The 26,524-nt window shown below is 35.6% G+C and overlaps 1 protein-coding gene across 2 annotated transcripts in view; it reads right to left on the bottom strand.

Moving 5' to 3' along the window:
- Positions 1-5,357: 5,357 nt before the first annotated feature.
- The window catches only part of LOC136032979 (hippocampus abundant transcript 1 protein-like), a 68,056-nt gene continuing 46,889 nt past the window's right edge, over positions 5,358-26,524 (bottom strand). The window contains exons 9-12 of one of the 2 annotated variants that reach the window (XM_065713487.1): positions 21,585-21,751; positions 18,406-18,432; positions 10,340-10,460; positions 5,358-8,633 (exon numbers count right to left, since the gene is read on the bottom strand). In XM_065713487.1, coding sequence (XP_065569559.1) covers positions 8,536-8,633; positions 10,340-10,460; positions 18,406-18,432; positions 21,585-21,751 — 413 coding nt within the window. In that variant the 3' untranslated portion in view covers positions 5,358-8,535. The remainder of the gene's footprint in view (positions 8,634-10,339; positions 10,461-18,405; positions 18,433-21,584; positions 21,752-26,524) is intronic. The other variant, XM_065713488.1, reaches the window with a different exon arrangement.

Here is a 26,524-nt window from a genome sequence, read left to right as displayed (position 1 = left end):
AGTATAATAAAAGTATAATCTTGTACTTCACTTTAAAAATGCTATACAATAATTAGGGAGTAGAATTCCATTTTGCAGCCTAATCACATGCATTGTCTAATTTCATTTGTTGGCTGAAGAGATACTAGAAGTTATATACTCTCTCCATATTGATAGGGAGAACCGCTCACAAAAATTTGGCCCTATTAATTACACCTTTGACATTCTTCCAAACCCCCTCCCCAGACAAAGGAAATCTACTGACTTTCTCAACCTTCCTTATGAATGCATACAATAATGGATCTTCCATTTTATAGGGACTAGATAACTTAAAATTTAGAGGCAAATGTGGGACCATGTGGCAATGTGACCCATAAAAATAGGAGATAAGTAGTATCCTATAAATGGGTCCCGTAGGCGCCCTACCCCTTCGAATAGTGATACCGGCGCTTTTATTTAAGACCACACAGATCGAGGATTCCCATAGTGCTGCTACCTACATAACCAAAGGCATAGTTGGCGCCGTTGTTAATCACAGTTATAGATGGTGACATGTTTTCTTTTCCAACGACCCAATTTTTTGGTCTCTAAGCATTTTTTCCATTGATTTCACGAAATTTTGTCTGATGTAGGAATCGAATATTCCTGTGTTTTTATTGAAGCCTTTCTCAAGGGGGTTAAAAATAAAGACCCTGGTTGCATAATCAACCTTATTCTGCTTTCAAAACAGATGCTTTAATCGGCCAAGGGGTCTAATTAGACAATTTTGTCATTCAAATTAATAACAATTGGAGTAAACACAAAATATGAGAAGTAAGCACATGTAAGAATCTGTCCTAGAAAAATATAGGGGTCTTCTACAGGCCGCGCCCCAATTCATGTTAGAAGTAACGTCAAGAATGATGCGTTAGTCAACTGACCCAACAACTCATTATATTATTATCTTCTTAAAAATACATTCCGGGCAAATGCTATCAATGCGTTGTTTCTAGCTATTTTTTTTTTTTTTTACATTATTCCGTGACTATACATACCACAGTGATTTGAAATAAATGCTAGGCAGACATATTATTTTTTTCCTCTAATGTTACTGAGCACACTGGTTCTTTTGATGGTTAATGCAACTAGTTTTGTCTCCGAAAATTGTAATGCTACAACCAGCCAGATATCCTTCTTACAATATAATGGTCCCAAGCACACCGATTTTCCATTACCGGGCTTGCACATAAGTCTGAGTCCTCATAATCCCCACCATGGTCCATTTCTACCTACAGGGACCCCAATACCCCCTCTCCAGCCTTTTGTACTCTTTGTTTCTGAGAAATTCTCGGTATGTCTCTGAAAATTTTAAATAATTTTTTTTGGAACGCTAAATAGGAGTCATTAAAATAGCGACATGATGTATATTAAAATCTGAATATCGGTTAGTAAATATAGCGGTTTTACCAACTCCTGCAGTGGTTTTACGTGTTTTAGTCGAAACGGATATTACACTAGTTTTTGAAAAAATAGTCGGTAAAATTGACGAGCTAGACGGTAAAATCTCTTGCTCCCCCCAAAACGTTTTGACTAACAACGACATTGGTGGTAACACGTTACCTATGGATAAATCATATCATCATCTTTCTGGTATTACCATCCAACAAAACGTAAAATGAAGAAGAAAACCATACTCTTCTACCAATGTCATAAATCATATCTTTTCTTTCAGTTGGAACTGTTACCTATGTAAAAATAAGGTGGTAACAGAAAGTGAAATCAAAGGGAAAATAAAAAGGGTCTCTGTCTCTGTTGCTGGTACTTTAATTGGTCCATTTCATTGCCTTTGCTCTTAATACTTTTACAAATCAAACTGATTAAAACCCCTCATTTTCATGGTTCTTGGTACTTTTGCTGGTCAAATCAATTCAAATCAAACTTCATTTTCGTTCTGCTTGCTAGTTATCAAATTGATTCAAATACTCATTTCATTGTCTCTGTTGTTGGTATTTTGAGAGGTCTTAAACTAATTAAGCTTGAAATACATAAATCTGCTTCTGCGTATTACAAATCTAAGGTCAAGGTTTTGTTTTCTACTAAGCGGAAACAGTGGTACAAAAGTATAAAAAATTGTGGGAAAACACATAATAATATAGATTTCCATTTACAAGAAGAGCCCCTTGTTACAGTCAATGATCTGAATAAGTTTCTTTCCTCCATAGTTCAAAGCCTCCCTTCCCTCTCTATTAATACTGCTTATGGTCTACATTCTCCCAATTTCTCTATTATTTTACCCTCAGATGTTGAGGCAAAAATTAAAAACATTAAAAGTGCCGTACCTGTCCACTAGACATCCCAATTGTACTAATTAAAGCCTTCGCAGACATTCTTTCAGAACCTCCTTCCATATTTTTTGATGAAATTATCTCTACTGGTAAGTTCCCTGATTGTTGGAAATTAGGTTTTATTACTCCCGTACAATGTAAGGGTAGTAAACAAGATTTTGCTGGTGTCCGGCCCATTACTCTTACTCCGTTTTTTTCCAAGTTATATGAAAGCTTTTTAGCTGATTAGTTGAAAGTAAAAATAATCCCAAATATGACCAAAGGCAATTCGGAAATTTGCGCTCTACCTCTACCATGTACTATCTTGTTCACCTTTTCGACACTATATGTAACAAACTTGAAAAAACCAATACGTGGCTCAATGTTATCGCAGTTGACTTACAAAAAATTTTTGATTTCACTAACCACAATACATTAATAAAAAAACTAACCAATCGCTTCCTAGCTGACCCCTATTTAATAAGAATAATTTCGTCCTTCCTTTCTAATAGAACGCAAGTCGTCAAATACTTGAATGTGTACTCTGATCCCCTCCTAATTTATAATGGTGTGCCCCAGGGAACCCTCCTAGGCCCTTTTTTTATTTCTTACCATGATAAACAGTCTTGGTGTCGATTTCCCGGATAGATGAAAATTCGTTGAACATTTAACTGTCTTAGAAACATGTTTCAAAAATCTAAAAAGCAACCCAATGGACCTCTTGGAATCAATATCAGACGAAGCTGGTGATAGTGATATGAAAGTTAACAGTTTTAACAATTAGTTTTCAAAGAACTCCCCCTTCTTTTTCCTATCCTATCCCCCTGAAATGTCTGTTAATACTATGAAATTACTGGATGTTACCATCTCAAGCGACTTAAAATGGGATTGCCACGTTAATGATTTCTTAAAACGTGCGAATACTGCATTTTCTCTCCTCAAACTCCTTAATAAATTTAAATGTCCTGAATCACATTGTTTGAGGATTTTTCTGTCTTTTGTACGTCCTACCCTCGAATACGCTTGTCCTGTTTGGCAACTTCAATGAATTGTCGGACAGAATAGAGGTATTTCAAAAAAGGTGCCTAAGAGTTCTTTTCAAAAAAGGTGCCTAAGAGTTCTCTTCAATGAGGGTAAAGTGCCTTACATTTCCTTTCTTCGGACAGCAAATCTAGTCACCCTTAAGAAAAGGAGAACAGAAATTTCCTTGCGTTTTGCCCACAATGCCGTGTATAACCCTCGTACTACTTCTCTTTTCCCAGTAAACCTTTACCCCCTCCCCCCAACTCGCCCCCCATGTTCTGTTTCAAGAAAAACCCCCTTTTTTCCCCAATAAGAGTTTCCACTGAAAGATATAGAAGAACGTTCATCCCTCACATAGTTAAAATTTTAAATCAGTAAACCCCCCTCTTCTCACTCCACTTTTATCTTATAGTTTTAGTGTTTATTTTGCAATTGCAAACTCAGTAATTCTTGCTAGATAGACTTCTGTTTAAATTTGTTTTCCATGTTTTAAACTTACGAGTTTTTATCGTTTGACTTTTTATTGATTGCAATTTTATGATTTTGTACTGACACTGAAGTGCAAATTTGTGATAGCCGCTTTGTTGAAATAAATCTTATCTTAAGAGAATATGAAGGTAGGGGAGAAGGGGCTAAAGTACTTTATCCTTTTCACTTCTAACTATTTAAGCGTCCTAAATACCACGGCGAAACATACCGCATTTATTAAATTTTAATTTGCTCTTAGACATGTAATTCTAGAAAAACAACAAGTTTAACTTTTTTAAATCCGCGTGCCATCTAGGTTTTTGAGAGGCATTGACAGATTCATAATATGGCTGATAAATGTGAAATTGTTAATATTTTTGTTCGGTTAGGTAACCTAACATAACCTGTTTTACAAAAGATCCGTGTTACCCAGTAATTTCAAGCCCACTGCCGCTGACAAAGGAGATAAGAATGAACATAATGTCAAATTTAGCTCCTCAGCTAACCCGAATAAAATTCAATCAGAGTTGATGATATTTGGTCCTGGTAAACTAATAATTGCCACAAAGTCATTTCAAGCACCTGGAAAATGATCACCAATGGATTCCTTTGAGTTGAATTTTTGTATATTTGAATTTAGCAGCTCAATGGTTTACCAATCCGGTACCGAAGGTTGAGAGCTTGACCAGCTCCAATATATCATTTATCAAAGATTCTAAGGGTTATTGAGGATTACTGCAGATCTTAGCTGATTGGTTTATCAGGATTATTTCTCAGTAATTGTTACAATCAAGCTTTTTCGTTTATAAAGGAGGCCATAAAATAGTCAACTTTCCAGATGCTTCAGTTAACTTTGATGAAAATAGCTATTATTTTCTCAGGGTCAAATACTGACAATCCTGATCGAATTCCATTTGTGTAGGAGATTATTTGACTTAACTTCCATATTAGATTTGGAGAGGATTCTTTTCACTTTTGCCAAGTTGAGAAGAGATAGATAAGGGGGAAACAAATTTGATTTTTATGATTTTACAAAGCATTAAGATTGTCAAATGAAAAGAAGAGTAAAAAAGAGTATTGGGACAGAAAAGAAAGCGGGCCTCGGGCTGTGGGGAGGGGGGTTCAGCTTCTTGTAGTCGAGACATCATGTAAAAGGGCTAATCAATCAAAATGAAATTAATTGACCTAGACGGGCACTTTGTAATTTTGTACTGAATACAACGATTTGAAGACAAAGACCGAAGTGTATGTTATCAGGACATTTACCAGTTTTTACATTGTAGCCTACTGGATTCTTTTTTTGTATCCCCTAACGCAATAGTAAAGCTAGGATAATAATTTTAAAACTTTGCTGTCATACGTTTTTTACTGAATTGATCTTTTCTGATGTATCCTGATCATACTTTGGACTTATCTCGGTTAAAAGAATACCTATTACCAGGGTCGTACAAAGAAATTTACCTTAGAGTGTGTGAGCTCTGTGTGTGCGTGTAAACTCTCTGTGAGTTCGGCCTCGTTTCTTCGGGCAGTAGGAGCAAAAGTCAATAATTTGGTTTAAGGTTACATTAGGATACTTAAGTAAAGTGATAGAAAAAGACTATTTATTTATTCAACAAATTCGACCATACAAAGTAATTCTCTACGATAACGAAAAAAAAAACCATACTTCTACATATGTTAATAAATAAAGAAACAAATTGAAACATCCTCTTTATCTGTTGGGATTCAACTGAAATAAAGTGCACAAGATATCACGAATTGGTACAAACCGCGGTATGTCTTAAACTATTTCATAAAATAAAATTATTTGAAAAAAAAAACATAAATAAAAAGTGCAAAGCCTAAAAATAAGCATTATGTTTAATCTGTAAACGCAAAGCACAATCTGACAAACGATTATAAAAACGCAGTCGATGAATTTCAACCAGCCTTTCCTTCACCTTTTCATGCTACGTTCAAACCAAAGAAAAGAAATACAATTCATTCTTGAATATTCGCAAAAGAATTAAAAAGCTCAAAACTTTACCTCCAAACAGGGCGTAAAATTCTTTTTTGAGTTAACGAAGAGTGAAAAGGCACGGTTTCGATTTATATCCAAGTTCTTTGATTTGCTTTACATCGTGGTTAAGTTAAACTTGAAAACAAAGACTTTTGAAGCATTTGACTTATTCACACAGAGATTGATCGACAATTATTTTTCTGGTAGAGTTATACCAGGATTAACTGACAAATCTTGTTCTTTTTCTGATGCGTTTTAAGGGGATTTGGTAAGTTTTGAAAAAGAATCCCGATGCAATAGAAAACAGACAAAAAACAAACGTATTTGTCAAAACGACAAATGAACTAAGATTCCCCTTTTCCTTTGTTTGTTGAGATAATGTCAAGTATGGTCCAGACGAGTAATACAAAATCATATAAATTAGGACGTCATCTTATCTTAAATTCTTGATAGCTTCGGAAACTTTGCTGAGAAAATAAACTAACACTATTCCAACTTTATATGATGAAAATATTAAGGTCAATCCTTAAAATAATTTGAGAATTGCAGTTCAATATCCTTTCTAGGGATTATATTCCAAAGATTTCAGTCACATGAGCCATTGAGAATCAAACAATTTAGCCATAAAACAAAGATTATAGGGACTAACACATTGTTGTTTTTATGTGTCATTTATCTGGTGGGTATCATGCCAATGAAAAGCTCGTTACAATGTCCATGTCGTATGTGTGTATGATGCAGAGAATACGGGTTCAGTCATTGTATTCTAAGAGAATCCTATTCTATTCAATAGCCCAAATAATTTGTCATTCGTTTAATGTTGATCCTTACTTATAGAAAGTAATCTTACAAAATGGACCCCCTGTTTCGGAAAGACTCGCATACAAGGACCTATACTTCACCATCAACAATAAACACGTGCTATGTATATTTTCCCAGGTTTGAACTGTAACTCAAATTCATGGAAACAAATCCTAAAGATGCAATGTCGTAAGTTAAATTTGCAATAATCGAAAAAGTTTGGACTAAATTGGGTGAATAATATAAGCACATACCAATGCAAACAGGCCACACTCCTACTCCATATATTATGCAGGATTCTTATAAATAATGATATTCTAGAGATGAAATGCGCAAAACCACTCTAAGAGTGAGTTATTCTAAAATTTTGGGGCTCAAAACCCCTTCTTCTGCAAAATTTCTAGGTGCAGACATTTATTAATAAGAATTATGTCTCTAAACACATTTAGAACTAGTACTTCATTTTTTTGCATTGTTCTGATTAGTCAAAACAGTGTTTTTGAGTATACCTGTCGCTTTCATACCACTTGTATCCGAATTCTGCTGATATTTAGTCTAATATTGTGCAATATGTACTCCTTTCCATTGTTATATAACATCGTGATTTAGTGATCATTTTGAAAAAAGTAGACAAAATTTGTTTAGAAATTACTTAATAATATCACAACTACCGAATTGTAGATTATTATTAGCGTTCAATTAAATCAATCAAGCCGCTTCTCATACCAAATTGTGAAAAAATGAATAAAAGAATTCTCAAGTTTATAATCATCAAAATGCCAATACATTACTATTTTCATTTCGAATTCATCTATACTTAGAACTTTTAGACAACAAAGAAAAAGGAAATAAAAGCAAAGAGAAAACCTGAAAATTCAGAACAAGATTGCACTGGCTCAAAACTATCGCCTTACCCAAAACAAAAGAGCGCTTTCGCAATTTCAGAATTCATCACACATTACAGGAGAACGAATTTAAGATTTAAGTTTTTTTATAAGAATGACTCTCCTAAAATTCAAATACGAAAGTACCCACAAAATTACAGGGAATAGCTCAATAATTCAACTTCAATTTGGCATGTAGCACATACGATGATTATTAGGTTAGGTAATAAATGCGCTTAGCGTACTGAAACTTTTTTATTATCTATTTACCATGAAGTTTCTCTTCTACCTCCTATGAAGCACACGCACCTCGGGAGTTGTGACCAGTGGACAATTTTCCAGAAAAAAGTACTTCCAATTTTGATCTTTTTTTTCTTTATAAAAACCAGACAGTTTATAAGTGCTCCAAATTCTGATTAATTCAACGAATGACTCTTTCGGTGTTGTTATGTTTTAATATATTCTTTAGCTTGTGTATTTTAACTAATATATTTCTCATTTGAATTTCTGCTTTGCACTATTTCATGTTTTTGAAGCCAAATTGCTTTACCTTCTTTTTAATTTGTTGGCCTTTTTTTGTCTTTCTTGTTTTGTTTTTTTTCACTTTGGACTCAAAAAAGCTAATTCCACCAATCTGGTCTCGTGATAGACATTTAAAAAAATAAATATTCTATCCTGAAATACTCGATGACAAATTAGAAAAAAAAACAAAAAAACAACTGAAATAGATAACCACAAAATAAAACATAGACCGTCAAAATACCTGGCCACAAAACCTAGGTATAAAACTAGCTTCACAGCATCAAAAAGTTTATTCTCCTTCAAAAAATAGCACTTCTTCTAAATCCGTTTACAAGAACGACACTCAGGAAATCGCAGATAAAAAGTCAAGTAAAAAAGAAATCACAGTAGCCACTAGAATTATCCCTAAGAATGAAGAATCCAGCAGTCTTTACAGCACTTTTAATTCTGCCTATTTCCATGCTCTAGGCTGTACATAGAGCCATTGGCAGTGTTTTTATATGATACAAGTTCTGTCATTTAGATGACAGAACTGTCAATAATTAAACATGGGTCACTACAATATCCCAGAGTCATCCTCACCCAGCATTAGTGGAGATTCAACTGTGATGCCTTCTCTTTTACGACATTCGTCATACATCTCAATAGAATGTTCTAAAATACAAAGAGAATATGTGATTATCATTATCAAAAACTGCAAGCACAATCCTAACAAAGATTGATAAGACAGGGAATGATAAGAGGGAAGTGTTGCTTATAGATAGTCATTTGGCAATCTATAAGATAATATTTACGTTTTTTCAACAACAGTAAAGCATTTTCTATATTTTTCGTAGCAAGAATAAGAGAAACTGATTAACAAGATTCACAGAAACTGATTCTCAGCTCCGTGACGCAGGCAAGGTTTAGTAGATGCCCTATACACTATTCCTGGTTCTGGAGGATCAAAGGTCTAAAGGTAAGGGATTCACCAGATGCCAAACCAAGATAATCTGGGATATATAATACACGACTACATTAGAGGAAATAGTGCCTGTTCTAGTAAGATCTTTTACTTTCTCTTACTGAATACTTTTAGTTTCAGCATTGGAAAACTGTTATAAAAGCCGAATTTTCAAATCGATCCCCCAGTCATGAGTCAAAAAAGAGCATAATTACCAAAACATTGGCATAAAAAAGAAGTTAGAAACAAAACTGCAGGCTCTCTTGTGAGCATCCAAAAACTAACTGACTCTGGTTGTAAAACTACTCTCAAGAAACCTTTACCCGTTGTAGAAGATATTGTATTACCCTATTGTATTCAGATTAGCAATTGGCTGGGTGATACGAACACTTTCAATTGCTGAAACCCAGAATTTTTACAATAACAATCCTAGAGCCCATTCTAACAACCTGGATAATCGCAGGTAATTCAAGGGTAGAAAATAAATAGATGTGAACTAGTGAAGGATGTACACCCCTTCCCCACCGTAAATGTAGTTGTTTTGTGCATTGTATGTTCCATGTATAGGAATCTACGCTCTAGCTTTGCCTATAGTTAAGAGCTATAAGGTTTCAACCTATTATTTATTTATTTTTTCCCAGAGCCACTTCATATATAAGGTGTGATCGTAGAAACTTCGAAGGGGACTCATTTGATTGAGAAAGGAACGTTCTATTACCTTTTTTAGAAGTCAAAATTGAACAGAATGTCCAATTTGATCATTTTTGAAATAAAATAGCTCTTTTCATCTTTCTTGAAAAACAGAGAGAATTTGAGCTTTCTTATAATCATTAGCTAATTCTCCTATGTAAAAAATCCTTTTCATAACTTTCAGTATTCTGTTTCTAGCTTCCTAACCACTATACCCCAAAGACGTATTTACCGTAATATAAGCACCAACATCCGTATCATTCAATCCTTCTAATACCGTTGCTAAATACTGCTTACCAAATAATCTTCCTTTATTTCTAAATAAAAAGAAAAATTTCTTAACTTTGTCTATATAATTTCCAACAGCTTTATCATGGTTTAATATTCTCATAATATTATTGCTTTGTCTACTTTTACTTGTTCACACAAGGTTTCTATATTTTATTTGCTTGACAGGTTTTCTTCTTTTTCTTTTTTTTTCCCTCTGCTATTCAACGAAGAGCTACTTTTTTCACACGTCCTAGAAAAGCTTAGTTAATCCTGTTATTTTCCAAATAATAATAACAAATATAAAAACCATATAAAAAATAACAGCCAATCAACACTTTCGATACCTTCCAAACACCTTGCCACATCTATAAAGACGGCGACCCGTTGAAAAATCCCTTTTTCATATTTAACGTATTACTTGACCTATAAGCGAAAATATTAGAAAAATGGTACTTACCAAATGAATTTCTTTTGGAATTTGTAGGCTTTGCTATGTTGCTCTCCGGAATAAAAAATGCAACCATTATAGCACATATTACCAGAAATGATCCGAAAACAAACGGCGGGCCAGGAATAAACTGCAAAAGAAAGGTAAGCTTATAAACTGCACAAATCTTGCACGCTAAATACAGACAGATTAACAGGAGAAACGAAATAGTAAATTAAGTACAATCCATGAAAGCCCTAAATACAAATACTAAATTGAAATCATAAATATGTCAATATTGATTTTAGTACAGAACACATCAAATAATATGTAGCAAACAAAGTCTGGCACAATAAACACAAAAATTTCTCAGATTAATAAATTTTTAAAACGACTATTGCTGACATATTTTATGAAAAAACTTGACGAGAATTTTTATAACACTTGGCTCGAGAATCAGAATAATTTCACACAGCTTGGAATATTACAGACATACAGAGAACCCTTTCACTAAAATTTGCCAAAACCGTTAGGTTACAAGATGCAGACCAGCACAATACGATCAGGACATCTACTATCGATACCCAATTAGTGTTAAGAAACAGGTATTTAGAACTACGATGCATAAGGCACAGCCGAAGCACGTATATACGTTATTGATGCAAGGGCCGTCGATCTTCGTTAGACGGGTTATTTGAGGCCTGTTGATCACAGAGGCATCTGGCTTCTGGATTCACAGCCACCGGCAAACCATAGCAGTAATAAGTCGTGATGGAATGTAAGGTTCCAGGAGGGAAGAAATGGAAGCTCCAAAAGTACATTTTTAAAGATATCGTAAGAGTCGTCTTTCACTAGAGGAAATCTCCATAGCACAAAAATCCATGTCTCCACCCACAAGTCACAAAAATTGAGAAACATGAGTCCTGGGGTCTCTCTAGTTCATAATGTGCCTTAAGACCCAGAGAATGATAGAAAGAAGCGCCTAAGTCTTAAATAAAAGCACGTTGCGCGTCAATTATTCTCTAGTTGTGATGTCCCTAACGATCGAGGTAAAAGATCATCAAGTCTTGTAAACGAAACGCCCAACGTGCAAATCTAGTTCCTGTTTGAAGAAAATTCGTTTATTCCTACAAGAAAAGTAAGAAAATCTAACAAGACAATAGATTTCAAAGAGCGTGTCTAACTTGAAACTGAAGTCTATATTGCCAGACAGCACAATTATTGCCAGACAGCACAATTACACGGGGGGATGCATTTCAGAAATACAAATTAACCACATGTCATGCCCGGCAAATACCAACTGTGCACAGGGAACCGAGTACCAGCATAATTTGTCAGCACACAGGCAAGAGTTTCATGAGTCTGAAGAGGCCCTCATTCTCTTACCAGTATGCATCAACAAACTGGAATATAGTCATAAACAACTACACAGAGTATTGAAAAGCTTGAAAGATGTTAAACTATAATTTCATGTAGTCCCAGTAAGAAACCGGAGCTCTATCATGCAAAATTACGAGGGATAGACAGAATTTGAGCGAAGAATCTGCAGTAAAAGAAACTCCAGAACTGTTGCCCCTTTAAAGACTGGAAGAGACTTGTACATATTTAGATCACCAAGATAAATGATTTAGACAAGAATCCGAAAATCTTCATTGCAACTCTATAGTTCTACATTAAGTGGCATCCATGAATGAGCAGCAGCTTTGATTCCGTAAAGACTAATTATGGAAAAAATATCAGAACGGAGTCCTCAAACATAATTTCTTGCGGCTACCTTCCACCGTCAACGGCCAGTACCAATTATCGATACAGACTCCGGGAGTCAACTTCAAAAGAAATGACGCAGTGTTGTCCCATGCACCAAACCTAGTAACCTTGGCTTTTTCCTTTCGATCTGAGAGGAATTACCTTCCTATCATTTTATCCTCCATGATTAAGTGGCAGTCAGACATATTTTCTTTTTTTTTTTTTTTACAATTTGTTTGCAGCTTTGAAAGAATGAGGTGTAAGATGTCGGTACTGTAAGTTTTGTGATATAGCCAGGGATACAAGCGTTGTCTCATAAAAAGACTATTAGCTAGAGCGTAGAGGAAAGGTTTATAAGAGTAGCTGTAAGAGGATTTACTCCTAAACAAGGATAAATAGCTTTTATACTGCGTGATAAATAGGGGTCCTTCTGTTTTTATTTTAAAATCTATTCGGCCCCTTTTAGCCTCCAACTGTGCCCCAGCAGACGTCCTAAATCAGAACATGTTCAAAACATGTTCCCAAATAGTGGACACGTTACTCTTTGTTGAAAACCAAACAAAGAATTTTAATCTGAATCCTTAGTTTGATTTCTAAAGTTGGTATTTAAGGGCTTCCCAGCTTGTCGATTGCATATCAGGTGCTAATTTTGCAATGCAGAAGTCCCAACATAAGAATTTGGTATGTACGCACTTTCCCGTCTGATGTTTGATGTACGCACTTTCCCGTCTGATGTTTGATTATCACCCAGTGAAGGTCACCACAACTACTCCAACTAATTCTATTCTACCATCACTACTCCCAGCCCGAACTTGCCCAAAGCAGCTACCCCTAAAACTGTTGCAGCTAAGATTTCTTCTACAACGGATACTCCTACCACGTCCCTATTACTAATTGAATTTAGCTTCTATTGTCAATAAAACTGGTTGGCAAACATTACAACTATTAACATATACAAAAAGTATGTCTATTATTAGACGAAGTGGAATTAAATAAATGAAAAAAAGGTAAACTTCGACATGGAAAGTAATAGCGAATTAAAAACTTCGAGCGGAAATTACTACTGACAGAAGAAAGGAAACTTAAAAAAAAGAGTAAGGAATTATAACAACGTACAATGAAACCATACAGAAATGTCATAAATAATTGCTGATTCGCCATTCCGCACCCTTTCCCCGACAATTAAGTGTTACTTGTGCTTTATTGAAACAACTGTACCGAAGCAGTTTTATTCCTCACAATGTTCTAGGAATTCTTTTTTATCGATACGAGTACATTTATAACAATCAATTTAGTTTTACAGTCTAAACAGTAGTAAGCCTGTCGGACGACAGACAAAAAAAAGAAAGAAAAAAAGCGTATACTCTTTTGTGAGGATCAGAGAAAATTATTTTTGCAACACTCTTCCAGCAAAAAATTAGATTGCACGTTCCAACCCCCAATTGCCCCAAGAAAACTATCTCTAAGTGTTCCAACTCGACTCCCCAGTCATAAAACAAAATTGAGTACACTCACAAAAACTTCTAGCTTTGTTAATACCCATTTACGCAGAGAGAAGATCCCCTCCCCCCTTGATGGAGCTTTTTGTCTAATTGCATGCTTAATGTAGTCGAATATCCATTACTTTCTTAATGAATGCAAATTTTACACAAAAAGGGATGTATTTTCCTTTTGCTTTTTGTTGACAAAAGAAAAGCCTAATGTCGGGTCAAACAAATGACCCTGAGATTAGGAATATGATGTTCAATACATATATACATATAAGAGGGTTTCCCTAGAGTTACAGATACTTACCCATTATACAAAGGGCAGCAAAATCACAATGATTTGTATTAAACATTTTTCAGCATTAAAACTTGAAAAACTTAACAGTTTTATTATTTTACGATGACCATTATTTCCCTAACTTTTTTCTTTCTTTCGAATTCCTTCTTTCCAAATGTACATGAAGACCAAGAAACAATAAACAGAACTTCTATTTTAAACAATTTTTTCAGTTTTTAGTACAGTGCAAATAACATCGAGCCTTTTGGGGGGCATGGAGGGATGGGATATTCACAGTTATCTGTTGTTGTTTATCTTCGTTTTCAATTTTGGCTTCATGGTTCATTATAATTTTTGTTTTGTTTCAAGTTTCATTTCTTAAGTCGTCACGATGTCTGTTCCTTTTAGTTTTTATGTCTGCTCGACTTTTCATGATTTTTTTTTTGTTTAGTACAAGAACAACAAAGACATCTTAGAAACAAATAGAGTTATGAATGTTTTATTTTTTATTACTAAAATGCAGAAACAGAACTGATTAATAACATTTAATTAGATGACGGCCATCACCAAAAATCGTTAGCAGGTATGATGAGGTATATTCTTTATTTTTTTTTTCAGAGCAATAGTGAGTGCCAATAGCTTGTAATGCACCTGAATGAAACTTCGTAAGTACGAGATTTGTCTGTAAGGACGTATATATATATATACATACATACATATATATATATATATATATATATATATATATATATATATATATATATATATATATAACAAAACAAAAAAAACTAAGCTTAATAAAGGTAATTTCATGCAAAAACGATTAAACCTAAAATGAAAACTAAAAAGGGACCTTAAAGCAGATGGTTGAAAAGCAGAAAAAAAATATTTATATATAAAAATAAGACCTGTTTTCCCCAGAAAACTTGGAAAGCTTTACCTCAAAAACATACAGAATTCAAAGAAGGCTAATAATGCATGAACAATTGAGAAGCCAAATTAATCAAGTCAATTAGAAAAACAACAGAGAATTGAGCATCGACTATGTAATTAGAAACATTTCAATTGATTTTGGTCAAATTGGCTTCTAAAAAAGTGCTTAGCATTTTTGGCAACATTTTTTATTATCATTTTTGCTAAAAGCCCTTGTTATCAGGGAATATTTTCCCGAACATACGAAACAACGAATCAAATGAAGGACTTCGTCGATTTGACTTCTAAGCATCATACAGCACGATATTAAATCATAAAATCATTAAATCATGTTGGAAACAGGAGCTTTTTTCAACCTCAAATTTTAGATATTATACTGGGTCATTCTGCTTTAGACCCTTTATCACTATAATAAAGAAATATTCATCTTTCACCTTTATTATTGTTATTAGGATGGGGATGGACTCAATATCCCTAGATCGAGACTCAGGCCTTCAAGAACCATTGCCTCTTCACCTCAAAAACTATGCTCCATTCATGGTTGGGGAGGGGAGGGGAAGGTAATGATGGATTGGGTCTTGTCACCTTTCTATAAATCTTGCCAACTATCGGACTTCTCCTTCCTTCACTATGTCTCCAGATTGGCAATAGCATTATGAAATATTTCAAGCCGGTTTCTCATCCTAGCTGGATATTTTTCTACAAGATGCCTTCTTGTTTCCATAGTAGCCATCTCGTACTTATAGCACAAACTGCCTTCTGGCCCTCTCTATTCGGGAAAGATGTTTACCGAATTTCCTGTTATGGCTTCTATAACCTTTCTCATTTCAGACTTTTTCAGTCGTAGAAAATGTTTAGTCAAGGCAGGGTTTAACTTTGGGAGTACTTCCTTTGCTTCCTTCTCACTTTCCTTCACCAATTTTGTTTCGCTCTCTCACTACCTCAACTCCTCACCGCCACCTTCCGACAGCCCTGATAAATGAAGATGAAAGGTTCGGGACCTTATTAACTCAGCGATGTCCCAGCCTTGACAGCTTCATTTCTCATTTTATAACCCTCTATTCTAGAGTCCTCTGTGACTCACACTAGGGTAACTTGGGTTCATTTGGATGCCAAGCTATTCTAAGGCTTCATAGCATTCCAATTCTCTCTTTTGCCGGCTCTTGACATTGTGAAGAGCCTTTGGGCATGATTAATTGTTTTAAGCTAAAGACATTGCATATACTTATGACAAAAGAAATTCAGTAATGATTTTTTTTCTAACAACGATTTCTACTGAGCTTCAAACTCTTGGTTTTCTTTTTTAAGGTTTTTGAATTGTTGTAATCCCTTGTTAAAATATATACAAATATTTTTACAATTACGAATTTTTGCTCTTTACGCAATTTAATGATCATTACAGCAGGTCCCTTTCTAACAACTATTTCTACTAGGCTTCTAAGCAAACTTCTGATCCATCTAGATTGTTTTTTTTTTAGGCCAAAATATACCAGGATGCCAATTTTCCCGAAAAATAGGGGCCGTTTTCGAGAAAAAAAAATACATACATAAATATACAGTTATTGTTTGTTTATAAAGATAGTATATATCTTCATATTTCTTCTGGTGCTTTCTTTTTGTAACCGTCTGTTCTATTACAAACATTTCAGTCTGAAAACCTGTAGCAAATTCTCCTCAGGAGATATACGCAGTTTATGTTTCTGTGACCATATTTGGATTTTATCCTGTATATGCTGTCCCAGTTCATATAGGGTCCTTAGATGTTTTCCTCTCAATAAGGATACTACATCGTCCGCATTTGCCTGGTTGCATCAGGATTCCTGTTTTAGTAGATTCAACAAACTAATCATGACGAAGTTCGATATATATATATATATATATATATATATATATATATATATATATATATATATATATATATATATATATATATATATATGGAACTTACCACCCCACCCCACCCCCCTGCGGACATACTTTCTGAACAGTTTTTATTTATCGATTCCCTTTAGCTCTACGACTACCTGTCAATTCCTAAGCATACGGAAATTCCATTTCTGAATAAGTTTATCTAGTCTTACTTCCTCCATGGCCATTTCTGTGGATTCACTGAAGCAATTATCAAATACTCCTTCTATATAAAGGAATATGCCTAAGGCGTTTTCTTACATCCTAAGGTTTACTCTACCCGCCTCATCAATTGGTGAACCGCTGTGCCTATACAGCCTCCAATTGAAAATCCGATTTGCTTATCGGATATCATATTCCTGATCTCTGGATTACTTATCAGGAACCAGTAGATCAATCGTTCCATCACTTTCGATTGAAAGGAGGTTAACGTTATCATTCATAAGACCGAGGATTCGAGCATTCTCTTTCACTGGCTTAGGTATAAAAACAGCTCTGGCCTTGAGCCATATACGAGGGGACATGCATTTTCTCCCATCCTTTCTGGAGCATTTTGGAGTATACCCTATCGTGTCCAGGGGCTTTATAAGGCAGAAAATCATCCACAACTTTTTTGACTCAGTCCTCCCTTACACTTCGGGACGCCAGCTCCTCCTCCGTATTTCGGCCTATAAAATCAGCTGGCATGGGACTACTTTTTTTATCGTCTTTAACATGGATTTCAAGCATGCGGTTCACCTTTAAAAATAGTAATCTAGACACAACGTGCTTCGTCTAAAAACCCCCTTCACTTTTATTTTATACTCTTTAGCTGTCTGGCGTACGGCTTTCCAGTTTGGCACTGGTTCAACCACGAGGTAATCAAGACATCTGAAAAAAATTCTTAAACAGACCCTTTTTGATGACGTACGTTCCCAAAAATTTCCCATCTTTACCTCCTCCAATACTATGAAAAAGGATCTGAACTTGAAGGATAGATATCCTTTTTAAATTTTGATCCATTTTCCTGTTCCTAGCTTCTTATTAAAACTATTTGGTTAAGCTTAATCTTAATTAATATTCTTTACAAGTACAAAAAAAAAAAGAAAGAAAACTACACGACGAATGAAGGAACTTAAGCAGAACTGGCCAGCCTTGACAAACTTTAGTTTTTTCAGTTTTTTAATCTGCGTTTCTTTTACGCTGAAGACGCCTAATTTTTATACAGGCGAAATACCCGCGTCGTTTTAGCTTTTTTTTTTGTCTTTTTGCTACTGGCCGAAGTCTCGTTTTGTCTGTTTTCTTCATTGAATTTTCACTCTTCTTTTCTTTGAAAAAAAAAAAAATCATGTCTACATTTAAGCTCCTTTTCTTTTAATATCAGCAATATCTTTCGTTTATAGCAAAAAGAATCTAAATTAGAAGGAAAAAAAAAAAATAAAAAGAAGAAATAACTAAAGGAGATTTTTAATAGAACGTATTTTTCATTTTTTTTTGCCACAACAAAGGCCTGGTATGTACATCTGATAAAAATCGTTTGAAAATTTCATAAACAATCGTGGCGGAACAATACTAATCATTCACCCTTTTAATCACCTCACCAGTAAGTAAAAAACAGCAATGCGAAAAAAAAAATCTATGGTACCCTATTTCCGGTTAGGAATGTTCCAATGAGCAAGTTAGAGAAAAGCCAACAATTAGGGAAATGCATGCATTATTAGCAGGGAAAAGCAAACCATCAACAATATTACTGTTTTTTTGTTTACCTGACGAACAAGGTCCCACGCTGGATCCTAGAAATTAAAAATGATATGGTAATTCACCTTGGCATTTCAGCAGCTAATTAACATAAAAAAAAAGATTCGGCAGATATGTCCCTTGTTTAACATGGATGCAGAAGGGTCACCTTTTTATTAGGTGGTGTTTGCCAATATTGGATTTTGCTGTACAAATTACGATAATAACAGTCAAAGCAAAGAAACACAATGTTTCCCTCTTTTCATTGAGCAAACGTTTTAAGGAACAAAACACCTCAAACTCAAACCTTGTTACTTTAGACAATGCTTATGCTAAACGAGGGACTGCTTTAAAGAAGAAAAGAGACACTTTCAGAAAAGAAGAGTAAATGAAGAGAAAGAAGAGAAACAGGGGAGAAAAATTTGTTTAAAAAAAAGTATGAAAAAAAACGAAACTAACAAAATAATATTTTAAATCAGAGGTCGTTTAGAGTGGACACGATAGGTTCGCGATCCTAAATCAGTTTAAAAATTAAGCCAAAAAAGCCATTTAGTAATAAATAAGAGAGCTTCCAGACATATAAGATTTATGTTCAGTTGGTTGCAATATTAGTTATAAGGCGCTAGGGACCTAAACAAACATGAAAACTTCCATAAACAGATCCGATTATCGTTTCATGAGGACTTTTTTTTTGTCAGTTTATTTGAATGGTCAAAGTTCAATGAAATAAATTATGGAGAAAATTTGTTAATAACAGCGTAATGATATTTTTCAAAGTTTGCTGCACAGGATATACACACAAAACTAGTCCTTCAATGCTAAGGACCCATGAAATACGACAGCAACTGTGATCCATTCATCATACTTTTGGAGCAATAGGAAATTTTGAATTTCTCGTAGGAAATTTTAACGGATACTGATGGACGACAAGAATTATGATCTTTTCTCACAGAAGGGGTCCAATCGAGCATGGACATTAGACACCATAGCTATAGCAAGAGACAAGATTTTGGTGAATGACTTTAACGCATCCATTTGATAAATCGGCGGATAAAAAGGGATTTATTCCCTCTCTAGAAGTCAGATCATTCGTAGACCATAAAAAGGCATAACATTGAGACTAGATCTTCTTTCCCACCATATTTGGTTTGAATCTCTTTTTTGGGACCCCTCTCTACCCACTCCCACATAGAGGTCATTTCGAGCCTGAATTCACGGAGTGGCCTTGAAAATGGCGGTGAAATTTGGCCAGAAAGAAGAAGGACTGAGCCTCGGTTCCTTCAAAATTGTAGAAAAATGACCTTGAAACTATTGCTAGAAAAAAAATAGTCCAAAAACTCATAACAGTGATCGCCGTGATCCGATAATGACTGTTTTGGTTTGCTTAAGATGTTTACAGAAGATGACTCAAAGCAGGTTGACTCGGTGACTCAGACTTTTGGTGCTCTTTGTTCCAGGCTACGCTCACGAATTTTAAATGGCAAAACATGGCCATTTTCAAATATTTAAATTCTAAACAAAAACGAAGCATATTTTGCTAAAAACTTTGAAAATATTTGATAAATTTGGCAGAAGGTGGAGAAGAAGGACTGAGCCTCGGTTCCTTCAAAATTCCAAGAAAATAACTATGAAATAATATTTGGCCTTGAGAGTCTTGCTATATAAAAAATAGCCCAATGACAGTGATTTAATTCCAACGATCACTGTTTTGGTCCGCATTAGATGCTGGCTGGTTAGAGATTAGCATTTAAAATTTTGAAGATACCGTCTATAGCCCCCCCCCACATCTGAAAAAGTGTCAGCACCCTTTATAAATCATTGTCAATCTTCAAAAAGTGAAAAAAAGATTCGCTGTTAAATCCGTTTTTTTTCTTCCGATATTTAGCACAGGGCAGTGCATGTAAGCCATATGCTATGTAGCCTAGACTTATATGTGCCACTTTTCCAGTGTTTGTAACTTTCGTGACTTCTTCTAAGACCTCTAAATATGTGGTCTGAAAAGAACTTTTGCTTTTGCAGAAAGAAAAATAAAATCACCTCCATTTTTGTCTTTAAATATTTTAACCCGTCTTAAAAATGAATTCCTTGGCAAAAAAGTAATGAAAACATTTTTTTTTTCTTTGTAATGAAGTGCCACTTCTTTTTTAAAATGATTTATTTCTTTTCCCATTGAATTTTTTTTCCTTTTGTGAAATAATGAGTAGGTATGAGAATATGCCGTTCACAGAAATGACGTCTAGGAAAATGGCAGCAAAAGTGCCGTTCTTAGTGCCATATTGTACTTTTCGCTGGTGATATCAAGACGAACTTAAAAAAAAAAAAAAAAAAAAAAAAAAAAAAAAAAAAAAAAAAAAAAACGCGCTAATACAGACATTAGATTTAAAACGAGCCCTTAACCATCTCTCTGCAATGCTAGCACAAGAAAAAAGAAAGAAGAAAGAAAGAAAAGAAAAACAAATCAGTGCTGCCAATGCTAAAATCTGTGTTTCTGAGATATTCAAGATGAAAAAAAACCATTGATTAAGGGTTTTAGACCATGGTGATTTTAAAGGCTTACTTTTTATTCTGATCAACCACCGTTTCAAAGGGGTTTCAAGTTCATTTTTGAAAATCCCAGATCTATTTTCTTCATTATTTTTTACTATTTACTTTCCAAGTTATTTTTTACTATTAGATATAGCCGTTATAAAATGTAACATTTTTTTTTTTTAAGTTACTAGGATGGCTCTTTGCTGTATCCTATATTGCAGCTATCGGTGCAACCACCAATAGAGATTTAAAAGGAAAAACTATTCCTGGTTTTCTTTTTTTACTGAAAAAATTTGCGTGTTTCGTGCCATATCCGTAGTAGACGATCCATTATAGATCGTCTACTAGTTGCCTCACAGGGTGTCTAAAGTAAAAAAAAGTGCCCCCATAAAGCGCAAGTAGCTAGTTGTGTTTTTGTTCAGACGAGAATCTCAGCTGACTGACTCAACAGAAACTTCCTGCAGCCATAGATCTTCGTGCAGCCAGTGCAAAAAATCGAAGAAAAAGACTTTATTTTCGTAATTATATACAATCATCTAACAGAAGTAATAAGTAAATATTCAGCTTTAAATTTTTACGTATTGCCCATTTGAAAGTTTTGCCACAATTTTTTGTGTCTTTTGGCCGATTTGATGATGAATATCAACCCTTACATCAAAAATCGAAAAAAAATTGTTACCCTTTCTTGCTTTTCGAGATGTACTGTAGCGTTTCCAATGGTATCAATATGACCATCACCAGTTACTTCCAAGTCGACATGGAAAATATAGAAAATGAGCCCATAAACAGCAGGTCCTAAACCATTGCATAAACCACGGATACCAGTGATCATCCCTTGAGCAAGCCCTATAAAATAAAAAATAAAGGAATTGTATATTCTAGACTTAATAAAGCTCGCGCGTATAGTATATTACCAAACTGAATTTAAAAGCAAAATGAGCTTGTTTAAATATTTGAGAAAGGTGAGGTAAAAGGCGGGTCCTTAGTTTTTCCCAATGTAAGCAGATAGTGAGAATGATTTAATTCAGTTTTTGAGTTTTAGTAAGGAAATAAAAGGATTGAGGAAGGAAATTTTTCCGCGGTAGTTTAAAAGAGAAAGATGAGTTGACAATACATAAAGTGAGAGACACATTTTTTGGGGATAAGGAAGTCGGAAATGTTGGTCGGTATGGTGCATAGAGACACTTTTCTGTACTGTACTATCTTGGAATTAAGGGTGTATTTTATCAGATTAACCATGACCTATAGAGCCTGTTAGTGTTAATAAATATCATATATTATATTATTCCACTGACTTTGTTCGACAAATGAATTTCTTACAAAAAGATAAATTTTTTTTGATCAGGTAATTATCAGATAAAATTCATTTTCTATTGTTTCTCCTGTTAAGTTAAATTTGTTCCCACTTTGAGGCTCTCTGCTTCATCTTTATTCTTAAATACCAAGTAATCTTTTGGCTTTTCCTCTCTCACCTAATCTTTTTGGCAACTTTTTGCAGACTTGTTAATTAGCTTCAAGTAAAAATTGCGTAGTTGCGATGAGTCATTTCACTGGCAAAAAAAGTATTTTTAATGGCTAGATATTACTTACTTAATCCTCATACCAGGGTGGCGCTGAAAGCGACGTCAGCCTCCTCCGCGAGGGGCGGTCAGCAGCAAGGGCCTTTGCATCAGACAACGAAATTCTAGCCTGGTCCAGGAATTTCCCACTACTGTCATTCCACCAGAATTTGGGTGTTCCTCTTGAACGTTTCCAGCCACTATTGAATGGCTTAGAGTCGTAAAGAATCCCAACCGAAGTGTCGGCAGGCAGTCAGAAACGACGTCCGAATCAGCAAAGTGTCAGCTGGGCAAACTGGTGTGACAAGGGCACTAGGAAGTTCTACTTCGTAGACGGTCACTGTTGACAAAGACTGTCCATCGGATCCCCTGAATTAACCGGAGCCACTTTTGACTGAAGAATGTCGAGACAGCGCTGGACAGCTGCAATTGCAGACCAAGTTTCAGCTCCGTACAGCAGCATCAAACAGACCGAGGCTCCAAGGATCTTAATTTTGGGGGCTCATTTGATCATTGGCTTCTTCCAAACATGGCTCAGCCTACCAAAGACGGCAGAGGCCTTGACCACGAGGTAACAACTTTATGGTCGATTCAGCCGTACGATGATATTAGAGAACCAAGATAAGTGAAATGGTCAACCACTTCGCTTTGGTTCCCGGTGACCGAGTAATTACAATTATCGGTGTCAGAATTTGGCTGCACTTCCATGATTTTGGTCTTCTTCTAGTTAATGGATAGTCTGGTCCTGGCAGCTTCTTCCAGGAGCGTGTTCAGAGCCATGAGTAGCTGTGACTTGGAGTTCGCAAACATGATCTATAACAGAGTTGAATAGCTCAGGAGCGAGCAACTTTGCCTGACTCCAGTTCTTACAGGAAAGAACATGCTGTGTCTACCGTTCACCAGCACATAGCTCTCAGTCTCTTGACGCATGGCCCTGAGTAGGCGGACACATTTTTACGAAAGGCTAGTATTACAAAGAATATTCTATAGAGAATCTCGATCAAAAGAGTCGAATACTGCCTTGAACTCAATATAAGCAATGAAATCCTGCTGACGGAACTCGTTCACATTCTCAATGATTTGTCTTATGGAGCATATCCGCTCTGTCGTTGATCGGCCAGGCATAAAAACAGCCTGGTCTACCCTGCACTTTCGTTGTACGTGTGCAAAACATAACTGCAACAAAAACATAGAAAAGAGCTTGCCTGGTGCTGAGAGAAGTGTTATTTCTCTAGAGTTAGAGCACTCTTTCTTGGAACCTTTTCTCTTCCACAGTGGTTGAAGCACCCCAGTACACCAATATTCTGGGAAGATCTCCAGGTTCCATGTTGCAGAAAATAGCATTTGAAGCCATAGCAGCATAGTGCCATCACCACTCTTAAGCAGCTCCGCGGAGATTCTACATATGCCAGGAAGTTTGCGGTTTTTGAATCTCTTTACAGCATTTTGAATTTCCACCATTGAGAACAGTTTAATGGCAACAATAGCGAGATCGTTATGGATCACAGGTTGGGGGATCGTAGGAGTGGCTTTCATTGGGAGTTGCATACAATGTTGAAGTAGCCCATAAAAATTAAGCGGAGAAACACAATCAATAGCCCAATCGATAATTAAAAATTTGACGAGCTTGGCTCTACTTAAGAGAACGCATAGCCTAATGGCTCATGAGGCTCCAACCAGTCTACCGGGTTAGCGGCCATTTATCTTAGGAGAAATAGAAGTGGAAAAATGTCATATGACAGATGGATAAAGCTGAATCCCAGCTATCAAATGAAGTCAAGATTGTCTGTTTACGTCGACAGATTTGAGAACTGCAGTAAAACAACATACCAAAAAACTGAACTCCTACTACTAACAACTCACTGCAGCACCAAGTGCTCTGAGACCATCACAGCTATGCATGTTCCTCCTCCACCCTAACCTATCCAAAGCTCACCTGTTTACACCCCCTCCAAGAAGTTTCCATTTCAATTAAATATTTCCTTGCGACGTCCTCCCACCCTATTCGGTGACGACCCGATTTTCGTTTGGCCCTATAAAACGGTCGACTAAAGAAGGACAATTTTAGGCAATCTGTCATTCTTCATTCGCAGAACATGTCAGAGTCATCTCATCCTTTCTCTCATTATAGCCCTAGGAAGCGGGATTGCACCACATTTTTCGTGCAACTTACTACTTGAGATACGATCAGTCAGTCAGGTACCCAAAACAATGCGTAGGCAATTTCTCTGGAAAACATCTTGCAGTTCCTCTTCCGCTTTTCGAAGCGCCCACACTTCAGAGCCATGCTTGGTCACTGTTTTCAATGTAGCATCCAATATTATAATCTTGGTTCGCAGATTTATCTTCTTATTCTTCCAAACTTTTTTCAACTGTGAAAAAACTCCCTGGGTCTTGGCTATTATAACTCTTCACTCCACCCATCGTCTTTACTAACAATATTACCTAGGTATGTGAAGCTGTCCACTTGATCGATCTTTTCGTCACCCATCATTATCTTCACTTATTCCTAGTCTTAGTCTTCTTGACATGAATTTTTGAACTTATTTTTGCACCATGAACTCACAAAACCTTTAAAGTTCATTCATTTTGCTAATATTTCCCTCTAAGGGACTTCGTCAGCATAATCTAAGTCTAGGAGAGTTTTACTTCCCCATGATTCCGTGTTCTACGCGAAGATCTAGCCCAGGTAAGGATCTCTCCAGAGGGAGAAAGGTAAAATTGTTTTGGTATGGGGAATGGGTACTGAATTATTTGAGGTATCTTTCCCGAGGGAAAGTGAGATTTTTAGAAGAAGAATTTTGGACTTGGATCGCGGGCCCATAAGCCCAACAAAAAGTTACATTTGTCGTACACATACTGGTTATGGCTGTGCCAAGCCCAAAGCATGAATATCAGTGAGGTCAGTCCTTGTAGAGCCCGTGACGCGTCTCGACCGCGAAACCATGCACTTGTATCAACAGTAGTGGTAATTAGTCTTCTCAACATTAATTTCTAAACATATTCTTGCACCCTGTACTCGCAAACCATTTAAAAGTTCATTCATTCAGCTACCATTTTCATCTAGGATACTTATATCATCAGTATAATCTAATTCGAGGAGAGTTTTACTTCTTCATTTGATGATGTGTCATCCCATTCTCTTTGCTCATTAGAACCAAGTCCATCAAAATGATCCATATAAATGGCGATAGAACGCAATTCTGCTTAACTCCTGATTTTATACGAAACCAGCTCCTAGCCTCATTTCCTACCTTAACCGCAGCAATGAAAAAACTGAACACGAAACATAAACCATAAAGACAAATTCTGGAGTCGGCTATTGTCTTATTCTGTATAATGTTTATACCTGACATCATTTCTAAGTTTTCTGAATAAAACATGAAGTAGTGAAACATTTCAATCATTTCTCCTATTCCCAGTTCTTTTGATGGGTAAAAAGAAGATAAGAATATGTCGAAGTCCAAAATTCTTATGCAGACTAAAAGCACGTGTAGAGCTCCAAATAAATTAGGCACTTTTAAAAGAAAAATATCGAATTTTCAAAGCTTAGTCCCCGTCCCTGCATGCACCGTTGTAGTGCTTAAATTTAAAGGTAATAAAAACCGAAATAAGCTGAGATTCTTTATCTCAACAACAATCACCAAATTTGTCGTTAAATTTGGGTCCCGAATAAACTAAAGTATACTTTAACCATTTTGCGAGTCTCGATCTTATGGTCTATTTTGTGGCTAAGAAGAATTAAGAAGTACTTTATCTTATTTTTAGTGAATTCTTAACAAGTGCATCTCACAGTGCAGCGGTCGAAGACAAAGTCATGTCCCCTATAAAAAAAAATTGACCTAAGGTCAAAGGTTTGACAATAAATGACCCGTCTAAAAGCCCCATATATTGTAATTACTCCTTCTCTCTCCATTGGTTATCTCTGTAAAGTCGTGAGACATACCTATATCTATCTTTTTGTTTATCTATTTTATTTAGTTATCATTACTCAATAAAAGCATTTCCAGTAGCCATCTCCCCATCAACCTTATCCCTTCAAAAACTATAAATATCCAAA

The sequence above is a fragment of the Artemia franciscana genome, chromosome 11, assembly GCF_032884065.1.
Source record: "Artemia franciscana chromosome 11, ASM3288406v1, whole genome shotgun sequence".
NCBI classification, from domain to species: Eukaryota; Metazoa; Arthropoda; class Branchiopoda; order Anostraca; family Artemiidae; genus Artemia; species Artemia franciscana.
The sequence above is the reverse complement of the archived record's forward strand: the minus strand, read 5'-3'. Positions and strand labels throughout refer to the sequence as shown.